General features: G+C 32.9%; 1 protein-coding gene and 1 long non-coding RNA gene across 2 annotated transcripts in view; one reads left to right on the forward strand and one right to left on the reverse strand.

Annotated features, from left to right (window-relative positions):
- Positions 1 to 1,107: 1,107 nt before the first annotated feature.
- Positions 1,108 to 3,780, forward strand: LOC141566064 (uncharacterized). Its single transcript, XR_012489228.1, has 2 exons — positions 1,108 to 1,162; positions 2,451 to 3,780. It is a non-coding gene; the product is annotated as an uncharacterized LOC141566064 (long non-coding RNA).
- A 9,853-nt stretch (positions 3,781 to 13,633) lies between these two features.
- Positions 13,634 to 16,799, reverse strand: part of SLC16A10 (solute carrier family 16 member 10) — a 107,468-nt gene continuing 104,302 nt past the window's right edge. Inside the window, exon 6 of the mRNA XM_074310091.1 lies at positions 13,634 to 15,039. Coding sequence (XP_074166192.1) covers positions 14,846 to 15,039 — 194 coding nt within the window. The 3' untranslated portion in view covers positions 13,634 to 14,845. The remainder of the gene's footprint in view (positions 15,040 to 16,799) is intronic.

Below are 16,799 nucleotides of genomic sequence, written 5' to 3' on the forward strand. Positions count from 1 at the left end.
TAAGGAAAACTTCATTTATTCCTATACTGTCTAGCTTTTTTTTTTTTTTTAATAGGAATGGATGTTGAATTTTATCAAATACTTTTTCTGCATCTTATCTGCATGAGATAATCATAAGATTTTTGTTAGTTTAATTATTGATGTGGTCAATTATGCTAATGGTTTTCCTAATATTCAACCAGCTCTGCATTCTTGAGATAAATCCTACTTGGTCATGTTGTATTATCCTGGGGATAACTTGCTGTAATCTCTTTGCTAATATTTTGTTTAAGAATTTTGCATCAATATTCATTCAGGAAACTGGTCTATAATTTTCTTTCTGTTTTGATCTTACCTGATTTAGGTATCAGCACCTTGTCTGTGTCATAAGAAGAATTTAATAGGATTCCTTTTTCCCCTATTTTTCCAAAGAGTTTTCATAATATTGGAATTAATTGTTCTTTAAATATTTGGTAGAATTCATATGTAAATCCATCTGGCCCTGAGATATTTCCTTAGGGAGTTGATTAATAGCTTGCTTAATTTAATTAATTTTGCTGCACAAAAAGAATCAGACTTTGAAATAGTGTACAATTGACCTGTGAAGGAAATCAAAAATGCAGGTGGACAAAAATAGAGGGATTGGGAATTCTATGTAGTGGTTCACACTCATTTCCCAGAGTTCTTTCGCTGGGTGTAACTGGTTCAGTTCATTACTGCTCTATTGAAATTGATTTGGTTCATCTCATTGTTGAAGAGGGCCCCATCCATCAGAATTGATCATCATACAGTATTGTTGTTGAAGTATATAATGATCTCCTGGTCTGTAAGGGTTAAAAAGCCTCTAGAAGCAAGGAGTGCAGTTCAAGGCATGTGGGAGGACTGAGGGATAAGAGGTTCTGAGGCACAGGAGAGTCCTACATGGAGGTGGGGCACAACCCCAAGAGGCGGTGTCTGATTCCAGGTACCATGCCTCCCTCCTTAGTGCTCTCAAAGCCCAGCACGCCTCCCTCTTTCTTCTCGGGCCAATCCCATTATGCCAGGTTCCTAGAGGACTTCCTCCTTCCCCCATATCATCAGTGGGGTATAAATATGTGCTATCTCAGAATAAAGTTCTCTTTTGCTTCACCCCTATCTCCTGATAGTCTGTCTCTATGGGATCCGGGTTGGTGCCCGAAGACTGGTAAGTATGGCCTAACACATGCTAATATCATCAGCACTGCCCATTAATCCATTCAAAACTCCTGTGTCTTCATTTCAAAAGACTTTAGGCTTTATGGCCCAAGGCAAAAAGGAATTGTGGTGTATTGACTATAATATTCAGAAAAATTTTTTAAATACAGTTCAGTTAATTTCTAAGAAACCTTACAAGGATAAGACCTTGCAGTTAGAGAAAGTGGAGTTTTGTACTTATAAAACTATAAAACCTCTAGGATCGTCTTTGGAGAGTTGGAACTCCTCTTTTCTTACCTCAAGTATTTTCCACTTCCACAAGTGGACTTGATTTCCCAACCCCCTACAAGTATTTTTAGAATGGTTTGGAAAATTGCTCTCTTAATCACTAAAATAAATAGACAGTGTGTGATCTTTGACCCAGGAGGAAAAGTAATATCAGATTTATTGATTCACACTCCTGAAGTATAATTCGGTATCAGAAATTCAAACTTTGACTTTAGGCTAAAGAATTCAGGGATATCATGGACTGAAGCTTTCACAGCTGAGTGTCCTTTTTTCATTAACTGTATAAGTGGCAAACCACTGAAAAGGTATCAGCTCTTTTAAGAACTTCGAGAGCCAGTGAGAAGGTAAAGTGCTCAGATAAATATTATACCCTACATGTTCATCATATCTTTTATAATCAGGCTGCTAGAGTCTTATATTTGCAAATTGTGATAACTAAAGAAGAAGCTAGGAGCATGGCAAAAGGCTATATAGCTTATCTTTCTTTTTACTCTCCTCTACTCCTTATGGGACAAAACCCTTATGGTTTGAAAGTTAATGTTTTAAGACCAATGGACATTATGGCTTATAAATATTTTGCTTTTAGATGTTTTTGCATTGAATTTGATTTTGCCCATTCCATTGGCATTTCTTATAATCCTACCAGTAAAGTCATTATTGCACAGACTATATCCCTAAGATCTTCTCTTCTAAACAAGAGAAGGGAATTTTGGGATACGCACAAGATGTGGCAATATATATATATGTGATTGCTTGCAATTTTTAAATTTTGATTTTACATTTTTTAAGTATTTTGATTTTACAATACTAAGTTATTTTGATTTTATATTTTTAAGTTATTTTGGTCTTACATTTTAAAGTTATTTCAGTTTTACATTTTTAAATTCTTTGCATTTTATCTTAGCAAAGCACTTCTGGCATACACAGAAAGTGCAGCTAAGTGACTGATTGACTTTTGTTTGACTTTTGTTCATCTTTTTGACAACAACTTTGTTTCCACTGTGATGTAGAAAGGCCCGGATGGCATTTGGAAAGGCCCAAGTTGGGCCCCGGGTACATTCCTTTCATTCTAGATGCAGATCCAGCAGCAGAGGAGTTGGTCCCCACCAGAGATATTTGACCTGGTGATCCAAGAGAAGGACCAGACAACAGCCCAGAGGGACCAGCCAGATGTCAGCAATCCTTCAGATGCTGATGGCAGCAATGTCCCTCCTGACCGTGACACCAGAGACAGCAGACACAGTTCCAGTGTTGCAGCTGAAATGGACTGTTTTGGGTGATATGCAATATAAAGACTGTAAATGGACAATGGGCCTGCTTGCTTCTCCCATGGCTACTTGCCATATGGTGGCCTGGGGAGAGCTTTGCACTATGCTTTCTATTGAAGGACTATGCTTTTAAATTAGTGGGTGAAAAGCCAACACACCTACCTGCCATTGTTATTGAGACTATGTTACTTGACATGACTTGGCTTATGTGCACTTTTATCTGCAAAACTAGAATTGATCTAGAATTGTGAAAATTGTGAGAATCTAGAATTGATCTAGAATTGTGAAAATTGTGAGAATCTAGAATTGATCTAGAATTGAGATAAGTGCAATAGAATTGTGATAAATGTAACTAGAATTGTGACACCCTATCTCACTGATATTTAATTGTTAACTAGAATTGTTATGTTTTACCTTGTTGACTTCCCACCTTAGCATTGACATCCTACCTCATTGGCGTCCAACCTCTTTGGTTTATTATCTCCTTGAGTATGACTTTAATGAATGGGTTGAACACTTGGCCACTGTTAAGCCTAGTTCTCATTGTCATACTTCTGTTTACTGATCTGCTGCTTTGTACCTCCTTGGGCATAATACTGTCATCTCATGGATCAAATGAACTATATAGCTGGTGCTAAAAGTTTAGCTTGATGAGATGAACGGTTCCTGCAAAACAAGAGAAGGGAATTGTAAGGATCCTTTAAATGGGCGGCCACAGTGCAACAGGAAATTGAGTGGCCCAGAAATAATCTCTGTGGACATAGGACTGCCTTGTGGGTGGGATCCTGGCCATATTGAGATAGCTTTATAATGGGTGACGGCTCTCTCACTGGTTGGCTGTGTGTGTGACCTCACAGGTCCTTTATAAGCCCACTGCAGGCAGCAAGGTGCTCTCCTTAATCTGACTCCCTAGCCTTGGGTAGCCGAGCCAAGCTGATGGATAGCCGAGAGAGGTAAGGAGTTTGGTAGTGAACATGTGGGTCTTCAGACCAGGTGTTCACTAGGGAGTTAACAAGTCAGGGCATTAAGTCAGGGCATTTTGTGAGTAGGTATAATAAAGGCTTTTAGTTTACACACGGCTGTTTTTGAGCGTGTTATTGGTTATTAAACTATAGATTCAAGAAATCATGGACCAGAGACTTTTGAAGGCCTCAGAGGAGGCGAGCCAGGTAGAGTTGACACTGCAAAGGTCAGTGGTCAAAGGTACTCTGTTGGGCCTAGGACAGACTGGTAATAGTAACTGCTAAGAGGGAATGTTACAGATATTCCCTTCAGATCACAACCTTTTCATACCTGCCTTTCTTATGTGACTATTAACCACATCTTTATCTACTCAAGCCAAGGTTCCACTGGACATGCTGGGGGCCTACCTCGCATTCTATGCACGTTGCATGGAAATCAGTGTTGTACCACACAAGACTGTTCATAGGCTGTCTGTCCCTCTTGTCACAATCCTAATTTATATGGAGGATTAACAATTTTTAAGAATGAAACTGGGAGAACATACGAAAAGTAGAAAAGTTCTGTGTGGATTTTCATAACAGGCTTACTAATCCACAAATAACAAGTTTTAAATTTCAGTATATTTCTTGGTCCCCTTTCTCAGCTGATAGATGGTTTGTGTTCACAGTGGTTACATATTCCTTTTGGTATTATCATTAATATCAAATCAGGAAAGCAAATCTGCAATGAAGAAAAATAAAATGTTTATAAAGCAGAATAGAAATGTTTTATGCTTTATACAACATTTTGGGTTGATCTATATTATTATGTTCTTCTTTTGGGAAATAACTTTACTTGAACATATTTGGAATATATATCCATTTCTTATAATGGACAATTTTGCATCTTTTGTGGAACATAACATTTCCTCCATTTCATCTACTTTTTTGTTGTTAAGAGAATTTATAAACAAACCCATAGTTTCAGGACTTAATTTTTAAAAATTTTATTGCATTGACCAAAAAGTTTCACAATTTTCTTCTGAAGTACATTAATTTTCAAATTGTTAAAAAGCTTATTTTGTTTTTGAAAAGTTGCAAAGTCTACAATCAATTGCATATAAAAATGGGTCACAAATCATACCCTTAAAAACAAAGTCATTAAAAATGTAAAATAGCAAATATTTAAACTACAGAGCATTATAGGATCAAATCCAGCATATAATTCAAGCAGAGTTCTATATTTAAACAACAATTATGTCCAAAATAGCATCAAATATAGGCAGTGAGAAAAGTAGGGATGCATTGCTATAACATGTACCTGTAATATTAGTATTAGCATAATATTAGACTTCCTAGAGAACAAATTTTCCCACTAATTTCAAGATATGTAGAATAAAGCAAATTCTCAGATATTACAAAACAAGGTGATAACATAAAAACCTTGCATTATGTAAGAAGTCTAAAATAAACACAAAGTCAAAACTATTTTTTTTTAATACTGCAGGGTTCTGTTTATCCTAGCTCTAGCCTTTGAGCTGAAAAGGCATAATTACAAAAATACACTTTCATCTAAACCTGTTCTATGCAAAAGTTACACATTAGAGACTGTAATGTTTGGTCTCATTATCATCCTTAAGTTGAGAAGTTCTTGTTTTTCCCTTTCAGGTACAAGCTAGTAGTAATAGTAATAATTGTATTAACTAGTTAAGTTTAAACATGAGGGCACAGATTTGGACCACCTGTCCTTTCCATGCCTATGGAATGGATATACCACCCTTCACTCACTCGTTGTTTGCCCTAGGCAAAGGAATGTGAGCTTCTGGAGGGCAGGGAATGTGTTTTGCTTTTCTTTGTTCCCCCAGAGCCTAGCACAGTGCCTAGTATAGCACAAAGTAGGTGCTTAATAAATGCTTATTGACTGACCTCCAAAGTTTGTGAGGCAGCCCAAAGAATTAGACTGACAGCAACAATTTGTCAGTGGGAGTGAAACAGCCAGCAACAGTTCTTTGTAATCACTAACTGAATGTACTTGGACATACTAACTGCTGACCATTCTTCTTAACTCAATCCAGTTACAATTAATCAAAGGATCAAAGGACAGATGGCAAATGACACTATCAATGGGAACTTAAATATAATAATGCAAATATACCTCCAGACCTGGGGGGTAAAACTTATTTGTTCAAGTTTTGGGAATAAGTACTGAAGTATTTTTTCTTCCTTCTTGAAAATACTTTTTTAAAGGGATGTAGAATGCTAAGGAAATCATTTCATAAACACAGTTACGAAATACCTTTTTTCAACTTTAGTTTCATTAAAGTACCTAATTTGTACCAAAGTATGCCAACTTTAGTTGGTATACTGGCACAAGGCTTTTTTCTTGGCAATCATTTGAGTACAATTTCAGTACAAAGAAAGAACATGCACTGCTTTTTAAAATGTTCATGTAGTGATTCTGTATCTGAAGTTTAAAACCAATGAAAATTACATAATATTTTATATACATATATATGTATATATTATATAATATTATATATATTAAGTATATATTATAATATATACATAACATATATATATATATATATATATATATAATACAATACATAAAACAGGTAATGCTTTGTGCTGAAGCTTCTCAAGTCTGACAGGTGGGAATATGAAATACAATATAATACAAAGATACACTTAATTAGAATGGTATTTTGAGCTTCACATGCTTAATTCTATAATACATAAAAGTAAAACATTTAAAAGGAACATTAAGTTCAGCACCAATGTAATTTAATCTTTCTTTGGTGAAAAAAGTTGAGCATTCATAAGCCAAGCGCACAGTGAGAACATGACCTGTAGGACTGTTTTTCTGCTTTTGTCAAATTCTTTAGTAAAATATAATACTAATAATAAATGTTGTGTCCCTGAAATAAATTGATGCCAACTTAATTGTCATTAGATAGTCATTTGGATCTATCACCGACAAATTAGCACATGTACAAGAGAAATTTTTTAAAAGTCAGGAAAAGTATATAATAAATTTTTTGTTTAAATCCACACATTTACAAACATCCTCTTTATGTCCTATCACCTAAAAATCACTAATTATATACTCAGATATTTGCACAGAACTAATTTGATTTTAAGCAGATTTTAATAGTCATTTTCAGCAATATATGTTCTTACTAAAAGTTCAGTACTTTAAAGAAACTTTCATTTTGCTTATCCCATTAAGAGTGAAAGATGAGAGGAATTCTTGGATTGAGAAATGGTAATTCCCACCACCTCCACAAATGCAACATGCTTAAAAATAGTATTTTTTAAAGGCACCAGGAATAAAAACTTTCTTTGCCATGATTCCTGGCCCATCTAGGAAAGGAATGTTTGCTTCCCAAAGGGAGACTCCAAAATGATCAATAAGGCACAACCATGGTAATTTACTTTCTATTTTCCTAGCAAAGGATAACAAATTGTTAAGTATAGCCTGGCACTAACAATCTTCTCATTGGCAATTATATTTTTAAAAATGAGTCATTACTATGTTATGTTCATTGATTAGCTCTTTTCTTTGGTTAATTAAAAAGGACAGGGTAGTTGTTACTTTTTTTCTTACCCCTATTTTCATTTGCCAAAATGGGTCAGTCACTACTAACACTCATAAAACATAGGGTACTAACAAAAAGTAAAACTCTCTTTAAGAATCTCTTATACTGAAGTCAAATTTATGAAATAGCATCAGCTTGATTCTGTAAGCTGAGGTAGTCAATAATGATTGTCCATGATTATGTGCTAAGAAAAGGTTACATTTAAGTCCAGATGGCTTTCTAAATTAGTTAGAAATAGCATTCTAATGCACAAATTAATTTTTCAGAAATGAAAGAAATTATACTCTTTTCTAATGTTAGTTTTTAAAATATTAATCATAAGGCATTCTTTTCCAAAAAGAGGGAAATCTCCAGAGGTGTGGTAACAGAAACTATAAAAGGGGAAATGTTAAAATTCCTTGATGAAATGTATTTCTACTACCCAAAAAGCATATATACACATATATGTATAGCGAGGAAATTTTCCATGTTTTTTGCAAAAACCAAACCTTATATTTTATTTATTTATTTATTTATTTGCTGAGGCAATTGGGGTTAAGTAACTTGCCCAAAGTTACACAGCAAGGAAGCGTTAAGTGTCTGAGACTAGATTTGAACTCAGGTTACACCACCTAGCTGCCCCTATATTTTATTTTCTAACAACTAAGTTTTAAATCAAATTTGTACAACAAAATTGTGACAGTGAATATTTTTATGGATATTTATTTTCACAGGAAGAGTTGTCTAATATTGTATGATTATGCAATTTGAATGCCAGCAATGAAAATAACTATGAACATTTCCTTTTGTTGTTGAAAAGTATAAGAAAAAAAAAAACTTCCTATAAAACATAAAAAAAATTTTCTTATAAAACATTAGCTTCTAATATTCATGAAAGGCCAAGGAATGTGCACTATTTTGGCCAGAAGTAAGTACAAAACTACAAATTGAAAATCAAATAGTCCCAATTATTGCTGCAACACTGATGCTTCTGTCAGAAATAGTCTAAATCTTCCAAAAATCCTGTTTACCCAAAAAGCAATGCTAGTGATCAATTGTCAAGCTACCAAGGTAGTGAAATTTCCCCCCAAGACTGAGTACTATATTATGATTTGAATTTTTTAAAAATGCAGATGGTGCTTTTGTGGTTGTTAATACTACTGCAGAAGAAACTATCATAGGGGAAACTCTAACATAGATATCACAATTCTTTCATATTATATAATAAACTCCTTTTTTGGAAAGTATTTTGTTTTAATCAACCAAGATCCACCTTTCAACCTTTTACCCCAACCCTAATTGAGAACACAAGAAAAATAAAAGCCACTTTAATATAAAAACATCACCCTCCAATTTGTATCCTAGTAACACCAAAGGATCAAGTATTACAAATTTACTATATTATTTTAAAATTCAAAATAACTTAAATTTCCATTTAATATTTTTCTATTATGAAAGGGTTGCTAAAGCTTTAAGCCAATTTGTATATTTACAATTTATGCTTCTGAAAAATAAATGAGTTGATGTTTTACACTAGTATTACAGTAAGATATCCATGCACTGTGGAATGGAATTAAGTATAAGCTCCATCTACTTGGTATTCCATTCAAGGAAATTTAATCAACTTACATAGTCAAAGCCTATCCAATGTGAAGCACTAAGTAGACAAGATTATGGATCATAGAATTCCCTCATTTTATATATTAGAAAATGATGGCCAAAAGTTTAAATGATGCATTGCCCAAGGTCACAGAGGTGTAACAAGTAGTAGAACTCAGATTTAAACTTGGGCTCCACCCATTTCTGATTTCAAATACTCTTTTACAACAAGCTGTAATAGTGTAGCTACAATGGGATATAGTAGCTAGCTTTGATAGGAAATTAAAAGATTTGCCAGGCACTTTACAAATATTTCATTTTATCCTCACAATTTACAAAAGATACATTTTGTAGATGAAGAACCTGAGACAGAAATTAAGTGACATAGGATAGGGTCATACAGCTAACACTGTGCCACCTAGTTTCTTGCTTTACCAGGCTGTCTCTCATAAGGAAACAATGGGATATAAAAGCAAAAGGTGCTGTAGGAAAATATATATACCAAAGCCTTCCAGTTTGTTCTTTCACTAAATGTATCATGAAAAGTTTAAACTATATAACTTTGAAACATTTAAAAATATTAATAAAATGCATTCTTTTATGACCAACAAAAAACATGTTGACAATGTCCTCCTTCCCTTAGACTATTTAGTGCTTTTATATTAGACCAGCCATTCTTATCCATTTCAATTCTCCATAAGTTAAATTTTGGAGTCCTCTAGCAAACTCTATCATGGTTGCATAATCCAAAGCTAGATCAGAAACCTCAAAATCTAAACAGTGTTTATTATGTGGAAGGATAACACTAGTGATTATTTTTTGAAGGAAAAGGAGGAAGGAAAATAATCAATAGGAAAATATGTCAGTAGAGGAAAGGAAGAAAGAGGTTTCTATGGTTAAAAAAAAAAAAAAAAAAAAGCACCACTAGCTACTTCACTGCTACTTAAGACATAGCTTGCCTAAATCAAAGCTACTAAAAAAATTTTTTTTAAAACTTTCTAATGAGTTAAAAATATTAAACTCCATCCAGATGTAGGAAATGCAATAGGGATAAAAAGGGAATATATGAGTTTACAGCATCACGAATAGAATTTAGAGATGGAAGAAACTTTGGAGAACATTAAAACAGGAATTCTAAATCTTTGGTGTATTATGACCTTTTCTGGCAGTCTGTTGAAACCTCTGGATATTCTTTCAGAATAATATTTTTAAGTGAATAAAATAAAACATATAGGAGTACAAAAGAAATAAATTATATAAAAGGTCATAAAATATTTTTTTAAAAAGTTTTTGGACTCACATTAGGAATCCAATCCAAAATAATCTTCTTATTTCTTAGACGACAAAATGAGGAACAAAAAAGGTTAAATAACTGTTCAAAGATAACACACAACAGTAAAGCAGAGGTTCCAAGCAGCAATTCAGATCTAGAATCTTAGAGATTCAATCATTTTCCCCATTATAATATCCTGCCTCATTTACAGGCTAAATGAGGAAATTGCTTCAAAAAATCATTTACATATACATTTTTTTAAAACTTAGGTTATTTCAAAACTAGAAATAATAGGAAAATTTTCTATCAGGAATCCACTGGTAATATAAATATGGAGTTACTTCTGAGGATAGAGACTAGATCATTAACTGACTTCATTAATCTAGGGAACTTCCTAATTACCTCTATCAATGCAAGTAAGCCCTTTTTTGTAATTTATGCATTTAAGAGAGTTGCCTAGTGTGCATAATCTATGTCAAATTGCTAGCTTTCTCAATAGGCCTGAGAGAGAATACTGGGGGAAGGAGAGGAAAAAGAGGGCAGAGCAGAAAGTTGAGAATTTTGAAACCAAAAATTTTAAGAAATGAATATTAAAATTTTTATATATAAATGGGGGAAAATAAGTTTGTTTTTAAAAGAGTTTCCTGGATAATTGAAAAATTAAGTTAAATTGCCCAGGGTTTGCCAATCTAGCATATATCAGAGGAGAAATTGAACTCACACCTTCCTGGTTTTGAAATTAGCTTGTCATTCAATATGCCATTTTTACCTTAGATTACTGAGAGTAAAATAGAAAAATAAAAAAAAAACAAAAAACAAACCCTATACCTAAAACAATAGTCCTATTACTGATATTTTATACCAGCAATTTCTCAGATTTAAATTGACATTTTTATAATGAGCAAGATATTTTAACTCTTAACCATACCTAGGCTTAAGTCAAAGCTAATAATCAAACCCTAAAGGTTTTGTCAGTGGTCACAAAAGGTTTCTCTAAATTTGGAAAGAGTACATCTAATCAGGTTTATCCATTTGTAGGAGAGTGTAATAAAATAAGTGAGTCATTTTTTGGTGATGAATAGAAATTAAAGCTTGGGTAACTGTCATATCGGTGTTTCTAAAGATAGAAAAAAAATTACCTTTATTATGTATGCAAAAAAAATTATGTATATACAGTTATAAATCTTAAAATACTGCTGTTCAAGAAATGCTGCAGTCATAATCTAGAAATCCCAAAACTTTAAGATTTTCTGAATCTAAATGGAGGGATGACCATTATCCTCCCATGTGACATTTATATTATATGTATATTATATGTAAAAATAATTGATATACTTTGGCATTGATATACTACTACCCTGGAACAGGACCTCGAGTCACTTTTTTGGGTAAAATTAAAGAACTTCTTTTTCTTATCTACCATTGTGATTTGAACATTTAAGGGACCAATCATGAGAATGAAGGAGAAAAAAAGAAGACCAAAGAATTCTAGTGTTGGGCCTTTTTCTAAATAAAAATGTGTCTGGACAAAATAAGATAAACCAAGGTATAATAGGCCATCTTGATACAGTATATTATTCTGTCTCTCTTTAGAAATTATAATTTATTTTAAAGAAAATTCTAAAATAATCTCTTAGTTTGAAACTTTCATAAAGAATTTATATCTCTGTTATAACCTTTAATTTTCTTAGTCTTTATACCTCAGACTATTTATACTATGGAGCTATTTTCTACATTTTCTTACACTCATTAAGTTGTTCCTTTAAAAGTAGCTTTTGTTCTTTAGTGAACAATAACTTTTATTATACATTAACAGCAATAAAATTTTAAAAAACATTTAGGGTTAATCCATGTTATACTTCCATTTTAGTTAATACTATTATATAAAAATTATATATATATATATATATATATACACATATATATGCAATATACACACAAACACTCAACATTGCTGAAAACTTATTTTTATTACAAACATTTAAATGATTTAGCTGTTTTAATAATATGGAAAATAGGGGAGGAGGAAAGTCCATTTCTTCAGGTTTTAGTCAACTGTTTCTTTCTCCAAAACTAGCCAAATTATAAAACAGTGAAAGGTTTTGAATCTCGTATGGGGTGAATTTTTGCATTTGCAGATATCTAATTACTTTGTAAAAACTGGCCAGTTTGGTATAATACTTTTTGGATTGTGTTCATATCTTATGGTAATTGGAAAATAAACTTTATATTGGCAAAAATATAGTTGGTCTCAATTGTGTGTGTTTCTGTAGATCTTGCAAAAACATTTTTCAAGTAAAAAATATCACTCCACATTGCTAAAGAAACGACATGAATAAAAAGATTGTTATTTTAAATATAATTATGCATAATTATGAAATAGTTCTACCTATAAGCAGAGGGCAATATGATCAAAGGACATATGGTTGGTTGTTTTAGCTGAAATATAAAGACCTAGAGAAAAAATGAAAAATAAACCAGTATGTTTAACAGAATTTTGCATAAACATTATAAAGGTAACTGAATAATTATAATAGAATGAATGAATGAAAGTTTCATCTTAAAACAACTAAGAGAATGCCATTATGTTGTAAATTATTTAAAATCCTATTAAAATAAAGTATCATATTTAATAGGTGTGCAATTTTAATTTTCAAGTTGCCAGATAGCAAGTAAAATACTGCCCAAAAAATAAAACTACTGAATTTTCCACAAAACTTCAATTTACAACCATACCTCCTTCACCCAAAAGATAACAAATTATCATACAATTTATCTTTGTGATAGTTCTAGCCACGTTTTTCTAATATGAAAATACCTTCTTTGTACCTAAACTAAGAAGGGAGGAGAATTGGACCTATTTTCACTCTACCTTATAAGACTTTCCCTTTCCTAACTCCACTCCCTCCCCGAAGATGAACAAATTTGAGGAAAAAGATAGAGCCAAATCATACTTGATAAAGGAAGAAAGTCATCTAGCAAATACAGGCACAATCTTTCCAGGTGTACAAAAGCTATCTCTAAGGAAGATCTTAATGTATATCCAAAATTATTTGTGTACAAATCTAGGATTTAACTACATGTTGAACATTAATTTGCAATGACTTAAACAAAAACAAAAATATAGACTAATCCTGAGGGTGAGGGGAAAAGGCTTTATTTTTGTTTTTAATGTGAATAAGTGATAAATTGCTGGCCAACTCCAATAGACTTCTGATGAAGAGAGCCATCTGCATGCACAGAGGCCTGTGGCAATCATAACAGTATTTTCACCTTTGTTGTTGTTGTTGTTTCTTTTGTTTGTTTTTTTCCTCTCATTTTTTTAATCTGATTTTTCTTGTGCAGCTTGATAAATGTGAATACATGTTTAGCAGAATTACACATATTTATAACCTATATTGGATTACTTGCTGTTTAGGGGAGGAAGAAAGTGGAGAGAGAGAAAAATATGAACACGAGGTTTTGTAAAGGTGAATGAATGCTGAAAAACTATCTTTGTATGTACTTTGAAAAATAAAAAAGGTACTATAAAAATAAGTGATAAATTAATTAGCATTTTATTTTTAGGGCATAGGTGGCAGGAATGTTAATAGAAAGGGAACTAAGATTTTTTCACACTGTTATGGGAATGTGAAATTATTTGACAAATGATTTCAAGTCACAAAAAGACCCAGTACATTCATGGAGAAGATTTTAAGCAATTAGTTCTATTAGAAATGGAGACTGCATGAAGAGAAGATTTTTGTCTATTTGTGCGTATAACTGCAGCTTGATGCATGCTTAACATGCCTCTAAAGAAAATAATCACCTTTTTGGACTTAGCAGACCCAGAATAGCAAAAGAATTTAAAATACAAGTTATCAAGTTCTTTCATTCATTCTATTGTACTTGGGATAGTGATTCAAAAACTTTAGTTAATTTGGGTTGGGGGTTTGTTTGGTTTTTTTAGACCCTGCAAACTACAGGCCATTCAAGTGTTAAAACACACTGTAGGCCTACAGTGGGGAATATAAAATGGAAGATTTGGCTGAATTCTGCACCACTCTGCTTGTAAGAGCACTGGTGACATTTGTGTCTTACATATTTAATGTGCATGCATTTCAGCTCCTGTCCTATTAAAGACCTCTTTCGGCTCAAAAACAGGAATTCACACTGGAACAAGTTCAGGAATATGAACACATTTCATAACTTATCAGCAGCAAAGCATAGAATTTAAGTGTCGATCTTCTGGAAAAGGCTAGGATCTATGCTTTATTTTTTTTTTTAAATTATTTAACATAGCATAAGAAGTTAAAAACAGAGATACCAGAACTATCAGTACCATAGTTTAGAGACCAAAAAAAGATTTCTGGTCCTAATCAGACTGCAACTCTTCAGTCTAGCTTGAGGTATTTTATCATCTTTATACATGCTAAGTAGCTTCCACAATTTCCAGAATTTGATTTTCTTGTGAGAAGCCTAAATTTTTCTCTCTTATACAACTGTGATTTGATTTTATGTCTTTTTTCCCCCAGTACCAAAATTCCTGCCCTAGGTCTCAGAAATGTCAGAAAGCTATTATTCAATGTTAAAAAAGGATACTTGCTGGGTAATGATCTTGTTTTACCATCCTAGTGTTATTCTTATAATGCTATTTAAAAAAAAAAAATTTCCAATTCATAAAAAAGAAAACTTGCTGTAACTTTAGAAAGCAAGTCCAGTATGACAGAAGCCCGGAGCATTACAAAACAGGATCAGAGTCTTTCTTTATTCCTGATGAACAACAGTGTGGTTCTCCAACATTTTCTCCATCTTTTCCTCTCCTCTGATGTTCATTTCTTTTCGTTTCCATTTTTCATGGATCCATGGGACTGAACAAAGCACAGCTCCTCCCAGCAGGGGTGGGATCCCAGCGAGGTAAAAGGCCACATCATAAGAACCTAGGTGATCCCGAAGTAAACCTAGAGGAAAAAGAGGTTATCACCAAGAGAAAGATCTTTAAATCTCTGAGTTTGCCTCATTATAATACCTCACTGTAGCTTTTAGGGAAGGATTCAAATCTGAGTGTCTTGAAAATAGTCTCTATTTTCACTTAATCTTTCTTGCCCTCAAAAAGCTTTCAATTGAATAGTACACCTTTTTTGGAGAACAGAGTATGAACTGCATTGATATGATAAAGAAGGGAGGAGGTCCTGTTATTTTTCAGTCATAAAAGTCTGATCTTTTGGGTTTTCAGGAAGCTGGCTGTATACATCAGGCCCTATCACTATGTAAAAGTACCTGTAGCAGATATAACCATGGTAGTAAAATATTCACAAGAAATCTCTGTCCTATAGACCAAGAGCATGCTGCCTTTATTTTGCATATTAGAAGGTGTTGCTTTCTTATGATGACTTAAAAAAAATACAACCAAGAAATATTAATGCATTTCTTCAGTCCATTATATTTTATCATCCAGTTTTCAAGGAAAGAGTAACAGTGTTGTCTCTTTATTCTAAGTATCTTGGTATATGCAATAATAAAGGAATTGTAGAGTTACTGGAAGGAGAGGAAAAGAAATTTAAATATATTTAAATGTCTTAAAATATATAATATCACAGAATATATAAATATATATATATATATATATATACATATATATATATATACACACAGAGAGAGAGAGGAGAGAGAGAGAGAGAGAGAGAGAGAGAGAGAGAGAGAGAGAGAGAGAGAGAAACAATACAAAGAGGGACCTAACTATGTCCCTCTAAAATAAAGACATTCCCTCCGGAATGAACTGTTTCCACTAATCCTCTTATCAGTTCAGTAACGTAGTCAAAAAAGGAAATTAGTTTAATCTGACATGACTAACAGATCAAGTATTTAAAGAGTTGTCATGTGAGAAAGGGATATTTGTGATAAAGGAATGCTAACTTTTTCATCTCTCTTTTCTTTCCCATATATTTCCAAACTATTCCTTTAATAATATGTTTTAGACTTTTGCCAAGTAGTAAACTCATGTTCCCTAGTCTACAATTTGCAAGCTCTATTCTTTTTTCTATTATTGTTCTGTGCTACCATTTACATGATAGTCTCCCTCAGGACCTATTCAGATACATAGTGTTGTTTGTGCCTACCCTACATGGATCCAGACTATAGGTCCTTCTTGAGTTCTTGTTGCTGCATTTTATAGATTTTCTTTTTATCGTTTTAATTTTTATTTTCATTCCAAATTCTTTCCTACCCTCCCCATCTCTCCCATTCTGTATTATATATTATAGGTTTGTCATCTTTTCCCTTGTTTTCAGTTTCTTTTCTATAATTCCTCATTATTTTCTTTTAGAGTATGTGCCTTATTTCATCACTTGTCCTTTCCTCTAATTTGTTTATTCTGATCTTCTGTGAGCTTAAATTTGATTAAATAGTATCTGAGTAAGAGAGTAAAGTGCATCAATTTAGGGCATGTACTTTGTGATAAAATGACTACTGAGAGGTCTCTTTTTTTGGCTACTCCCTTATCTTTAGCTGTGTTTGGTTAATTGGGCTTCACCATCTGATATTATTCTACCGTATCCTTAAAGCAACGTCACATAAAAACATATAAACGCTTTTCAAACTAGACCAAAACCTTTACTCTGCAACATTCTGAGCTAAAGGATCTTTTTCAAACACATTTAACATGTCCTTCTCAATGAGAATGTCCTTTTCCCCCTCGAGAATGAACAATAACCAAGATTTC

The sequence above is a fragment of the Sminthopsis crassicaudata genome, chromosome 4 (genome assembly GCF_048593235.1).
Source record: "Sminthopsis crassicaudata isolate SCR6 chromosome 4, ASM4859323v1, whole genome shotgun sequence".
In the NCBI taxonomy this organism is placed as follows: domain Eukaryota; kingdom Metazoa; phylum Chordata; class Mammalia; order Dasyuromorphia; family Dasyuridae; genus Sminthopsis; species Sminthopsis crassicaudata.